The 6294-nt window shown below is 52.5% G+C and overlaps 1 protein-coding gene across 1 annotated transcript in view; it reads right to left on the reverse strand.

Moving 5' to 3' along the window:
• Positions 1-824: 824 nt before the first annotated feature.
• Positions 825-6294, reverse strand: part of CLIP2 (CAP-Gly domain containing linker protein 2) — a 77274-nt gene continuing 71804 nt past the window's right edge. The window contains exons 15-17 of the mRNA XM_007468767.1: positions 6075-6266; positions 5725-5787; positions 825-1547 (exon numbers count right to left, since the gene is read on the reverse strand). Of these exons, the coding sequence (XP_007468829.1) occupies positions 1536-1547; positions 5725-5787; positions 6075-6266 (267 nt within the window). The 3' untranslated portion in view covers positions 825-1535. The remainder of the gene's footprint in view (positions 1548-5724; positions 5788-6074; positions 6267-6294) is intronic.

Genomic DNA, 6294 nt, shown 5'->3' on the forward strand with positions numbered 1-6294 from the left:
CCCCCCCCCCCCTCTAGCCCCTAGTGGGAGAGGCCCCTGTGAGCACTCTCCCTGAGCTGGGGGAGGAGGGGCAGGCCCTCCACAGAGACGCTGCAGGGTACAAGACAGTCACCCGTGGGCCCTCCAGCTCTAAAAGTGGGGGCTTTGGGCAGACGCTGTCTTTTCCCACCACGCATGGGGCTGGAGTAACTTGGCAGGGCTTGAGGGGAAGCAGGGGAGGCAGGGAGATTTTTCTTGTCCCAATCATCCTTGGGCTCTTTTCTTGGCTACAGAAGACAGGGCTTAACAAGCCCAAGGCAAATGCCTTGTACCACTGAAAGGGGGCTGTTGGGTTGTGTGTTCCTGTCCGTGTGTGGCCACGCCCCCCTGAAGGCTCACCCATGTGTACCTGGCTGTGTATGTGCACGGTGAGGTTGCAGGAGCATTTGCAACGTGTGTGGTCACGGCCCTGCCAGGCCTGGGGCTTGGTCCTGGAACCCGAGGGTGAGTGTCCACATGGTCTGAGTGTGGCTGACTGCAAAAGTCCCACCTACATGGCACGTGTGCACGCATGACCCCTCTGAGTGTGTGTGTGCCAAGGGTCAGTGGGTGTATGTGTCGGGGTCTGCATGGGTGAATCTGCAGGTGGCAGGCCCGGTTTTGGAACATCAAGTCAACCCAGGGGACAGCATATTACTGACCAGTCAAAACATACCGAGAGCCCTAGTCCTGGGCCCCCCTGGGGCTGCCCTGCCCCAGCTCCAAGCCAGGTCACTGGGGGTAGGGGGTGCAGGAAGGAGAGGGGCTTCCAGACTTTCCTAATACTGTGGCTCCCGGCCTTGGTGACTACCCTCCGGCCAGCAGCTCGGAGCTGTGTGTGCGTTGGGGTCAGGGTGGGAACGAAGGGCCTTGCCTCCCAAGCACTTTGAACCTGGAGCCTCACTGGGCAGACGGGCTGGAGCTTGTACCACTGCATGAAAGAGGCTCAGTATGCGGAGACAAGAAGCCCTGGGGACTGCCTTGGCCTGGAAGCAGCAACAGAAAAGGGGGTCCCCCACCTGGCTCCTAAGGGCTGGACTTCCCTCCTTGGTGCCTGAAGGAGAAGCTGGAGCCCTCCTCTGGCCCCTTCCCAGGACAATGGCTCTGGGGTCTGAGAGGAACCCAGGAGAAGAAAGGGAGGGCAGGGACGTGCCCAGAGGGCCACGATGGTCCTCAGGGCAGCTCCTTCTGGGGAGGGGGCCTGGCCAGATCACCTCGGCCTCGCCAAACCAACTCCAGAAACCGCCGGGGTGTCCAGGGTGTCCAGGGCGTCCAGGCTCAAGGTCCCGGGGCCAGGCTGGGGCTGTACCGCCTTCTGTGGAAGGTCGCGCTTGAGGAAGCCTCCTGGTCCGGCAGGGGGGTCGGGGTGGGGGATTGTCCACGGCGGTGGGTACGTTATTGTTACACTGTTCTCTTCTCCAAAGCGACAGTCCTAGCCCCTGCCTGGAGGTGGCGCCGCTGGGGCAGGCTGGAGGGGCTCTGGTGTGGACCGGGCAGCTCCACAGTGTCCCTCAGGGTCAGTGCTTGTCCTGGAGAGAGAATGGGCTTGGTCAGCAAGTGTCTCAGTGGGCATAGGGACAAGCGGCAGAGGGGGTGGGGTGGGGCTGGGGGAGGAGACCCACCTGGGCCAGGTAAAGGGAATAGCATGTGCAAAGGCCCTGAGGCAGGAGCAGTCTCTTCGCTGTGTGTTTGGGGCATGGTGAGACAGGAGGCAGGGTGGGAGCAGTTTATGAGAATTGAGGGGAAGAGGCGAGAGCAGGTGGGTTTTACAGACAGCTCTGAGGGCCTGCACGGAGGCTGGATCCGAGGAAAGGAAAACTGGTGCTGAGACTCCAAGCCTCAGTTTTCGCGTCTGTAAACCAGGATGACCCCCGTGTGCCTTGCAGGACAAAGCCGCACAAGGTCTGGACATCAACTCCCAGGGTGCCTGGTACAGGCAGCTCCTCTGCAGACACAACCCCACCACATCCCACTACAGCTCCGTGCCTCCACCCTGCTCTCAGGTCCTGTGCAGGGTCCCCTCCCCCCCGTGCCCATCTCTCTCTCTGCTTCTCACTCACATGGCCAGGCCCTTGGCAGATGCTGTGGCCAAGGTTCTCCTGTCTCTACATGAGCGCCTGCGGCCGTGGTCCCACTGGCCAAGTTGGAAGGACAAGCCTTCCTTCCTGTGCTCCAGCCTCACTGGCCCAAAGGTCACACAGTGAGCTAGGGACAGAGCCTAATCGGGCTAGCACCTGGGCCCCAGGTGGGCTCTCTAACACTGTGGGTGAATGCCAGTGGCTAACTGTGGGGTGGAGGCCACCAGGCACCCGCTTAAAACACAACACAGCAAAGACATTCCCAGCAAGGGAGTCAGGCCCATGAAGTTTTAGGAAACAAATTTTCCACCCACAATTTTATAAAACATAGACTTTACAAAGACTGCTTAAGGAAGAGAGAAAATATTCAGTGAAAAAAACCAAGAGGTGAAATTGAATATAGAGCACACTACCTACTCCATTAAAATAATTCAGGGAATTCCCTGGCGGTCCAGTTGTTAGGGCTCCGCGCTTCCACTGCAGGGGGCCCAGGTTTGATCCCTGGTGGAGGAACTAAGATCCCACAAGCTGCGTGGCGTGTCCAAAAAAATAATAATAATACAATACAGTACAGTAATTTATATGTTACTTTGCAACCATCACAGTAAAGACCGGCTCAGGCAAGACTCATGAATGGATGATGAATCCAGGGGTCATCTGGGTGAGGAACAGAGGATTCACAAGGTCTTCCAGGGTCTCCACCAAATGCTCGTTAGGAAATAACCAGCAACTATACAGCGGAGGAATCAGACAACACCTTGACCAGGTGATCAAGATTCACTCAGGAATGAAGGGCAGATGGACATCACACACCGCAGTCGTGATGCCCGGAGGAGAATGTGGCACTGACTGTGTATTCCAGCCTCAGTTGTAGAACCTGGCTCTGAGCAGCAGGAGCCATCGGACAAACCCCAAAGGAGGAATCTTCTATTAAAAAAGGAGGGAGGACTGTATTTCAAAAACGTCAATGTCAGGACTTCCCTGGTGGCGCAGTGGTTAATATTCCGCCTGCCAATGCAGGGGACACGGGTTTGAGCCCTGGTCTGGGAAGATCCCACATGCCGCGGAGCAACTAAGCCTGTGCACCACAACTACTGATGCTGCGCTCTAGAGCCCGCGAGCCACAACTACTGAGCCTCTGCGCCTAGAGCCCGTGCTCCGCAACAAGAGAAGCCACCGCAATGAGAAGCCTGAGCACCGCAACGAAGAGTAGCCCCCGCTCACTGCAACTAGAGAAGGCTTGCGTGCAGCAACGAAGACCCAACGCAGCCAATAAATAAATAAATAAATAAATAATATCAATGTCATAAAAGTCAAAGTGAAGCTGAGGAAATGTTCTAGATGCAAGCAGACTAAAGAGACATAACAAGTAAATGCAATGAGCTGACTCAGACTGGATCCTGTACTGAGGGGGAAAGAGCTTTGAAGACACTCCCGGGTCAACTGAAGAAATTGGGTATGGAGAGTGATTGGATATAAATCTCGTATCAGCATTACATTTGCTGAAATTTTTTTTTTTAATTTTTAAAAAATATTTATTTGGTTGTGCAGGGTCTTAGTTGTGGCAGGCGGGATCCTTAGTTGTAGCTCTCGGCTCCTTAGTTGTGGCAAGCGGGCTCCTTTTAGTTGCGGCAGGCGGGCTCCTTAGTTGCGGCACATGGACTCCTTAGTTGTGGCAGGCAGGCTCCTTAGTTGCGGCTCACCAGCTCCTTAGTTGTGGCACGCAAACTCTTAGTTGTGGCATGCATGTGGGATCTAGTTCCCTGACCAGGGATCAAACCCAGGCCCCCTGCATTGGGAGCGTGGAGTCTTAACCACTGCGCCACCAGGGAAGTCCCTGAGATTGTTAACTGTACTGTGTTTATGTAAAATCACGTCCTTTTTCTCAGGAATACGGACTGAAGTATTAAGGACCATGACACATGCAATTATACTCAAATGGTTCAGAAAAATATTCCATGCATATAACACACACATCTACACATAGAGAACAAAAGATAAAGCAAATGGGGCAAAAGATTAACAACATGTTATGTTGGGGAAAAGGAGAGCTGATGCTCTAGGTGCTATTTTTATTCTTGCCACTTTTTTGTCAGCTTGAAATTATTTCCAAATAAAAAGTTAATGTCTAAGTGTCAACCACACTTCAATAGATTTTTTTTAAGTTAATGTGTACACACATCTGCAGACATATACATACACACATAACAATTCTCGCTATTTGCAGGAGTTCTGTTCTACAGAATCACACGGATGCGGAATCAGCAAATACTGAACCATCGCTCCCAGGGGGAATACAAAGTTCCTGCGAACCTCTGGTCTGACATTTTCGTTGATTGATCAATATGTAACCATGTTTCATGTGTGCTTCTGTTTAAAGACACCTCACTGAATATATATTGTTGACTCATTAATAATGAACTCAAGGACAGCAGCACCGTAACTCATGCCTGATTGAAGCTTCTCTAAAGTACTTTCTGGAAGGCACATCACAGCCTTCTTGCACTTAGGAACACTAGACAGCTCTTCAGCAAGACACTTGGGGACCATTTTAAACGGCGGAAATCATCAAGAAAAAAGCATGAAAATGTGAAAAACACGTCACCAAATAGACCGTGAAAAGGACACTTGTTTGCAGAATGCGCTAAACAAGAAGGCAGCACGGTGTTTTTTTGTTGTTGTTGTTGTTGTTGTTTTTTTTGTTTGTTTTGCGGTATGCGGGCCTCTCCCGTTGCGGAGCACAGGCTCCGGACGCGCAGGCTCAGCGGCCACGGCTCACAGGCCCAGATGTTCTGCGGCATGTGGGATCTTCCCAGAGTGGGGCACGAAGGACCGGGGCACGAACCCGCGTCCCCTGCATTGGCAGGCAGGCTCTCAACCACTGTGCCACCAGGGAAGCCCCAGCATGGTGTTTTGTATGAGCTCAGCTGGGAACATGCATGTTCTCGGTGATTAAATTTTTTCTCCACTCTGCACGGGTGTCCACGAATGACCAGGAAAGTGCTATGAGTATTGATTTTGGGGTTACAAATAAATGTTACCAAGTAGGTAAGTCTGCAAATACGGAATAGTGAGGATTGACTGTACATCCATACACATACACACATGTACATGCTTAGCAAAGTTCAGGAAGGATAGCACTTAAAAATGTTAACCTTGGTCATCTCTGGGTAGAAGGGCTACTGGTAAGTATTTTTTTTTTTGGCTTCGCTGCGTGTCTTGTGGGATCTCAGTTCCCCAAGCAGGGATTGAACCCAGGCCCATGGCAGTGAAAGCATGGAGTCCTAACCACTGGACCGCCAGGGAATTCCCAGTATTTTCTTCTTTATATATTTTTAACTTTTTTCCCCAAAAGTTGCCCAGTAGGCATGTATTACTTTATAATAAAAGGTTTTCTTTTTTTTTTTTTTTTTTTGAAAGAGAAACAAGGTTAAAAGAGCAGGATGGTAATTGAATCAAGTTTGACTACATTGGCCCCACTCTGTGAGCGACCCTATTGTAAAGCCTCTTGCACCATGTATCTGTGTATTTTTGATGGCTTTTCAAAGTTTTTCTCCAGAGAAGTCGGCCTGTACGGGAGGGCCGTGGGAGTGGCAGAGCATCTCTCCGGGGCCAGGGTGCCCCTTACCTCTTGTTTGTGGGCCTTGTCTTGCTGGTGGATGCCATTTGCAGAACCGGAATTGCTGGTGGCCTGTAAGAGTCGAGGTCAAGATGCTGAGCAAGGTTCACCAGGCAGCATTTCCTGGATTGTCCACTAGATGGTGAGGTTTTCCCAACAGGACTATCTCAGGATCCAAACTCTGAGCAGAACCCATCAGAATAGGGGTCCCAGGACACACCCCAGGAAACACAGGCTGTCAGGGCATCTCCACCCTTAGTCTGAGCTCCTCAGGATAAAGCCATATACCCCTTGGGCTGGGACTCCCAGGGCGCAGGGCGGAGTCTCTCCCCTCAGGACCTGGCTGAGACCCAGCTCACCTGGGACTTATCGGGGCAGCCCCTCATAGCCTCCATGAGCCTCTCCACCTGCTGAGCCTGGTCCAGCGCGTCCCGCAGGGCATCCTCTGTGCTCATCAGCTGGTGCTGCAGCCGCAGGAGCTCCGGTGACGAGCACGAGGACGGCTCAATGAGGGAGTAGCGCCTCTGATCCGACAGGGACTTCTCTTTGTCCTGGAAGCAGTAGGAGAGAGGAAGAGCG

Source organism: Lipotes vexillifer, unplaced genomic scaffold (assembly GCF_000442215.2).
Source record: "Lipotes vexillifer unplaced genomic scaffold, Lipotes_vexillifer_v1.1 scaffold12, whole genome shotgun sequence".
Taxonomy (NCBI): Eukaryota; Metazoa; Chordata; class Mammalia; order Artiodactyla; family Lipotidae; genus Lipotes; species Lipotes vexillifer.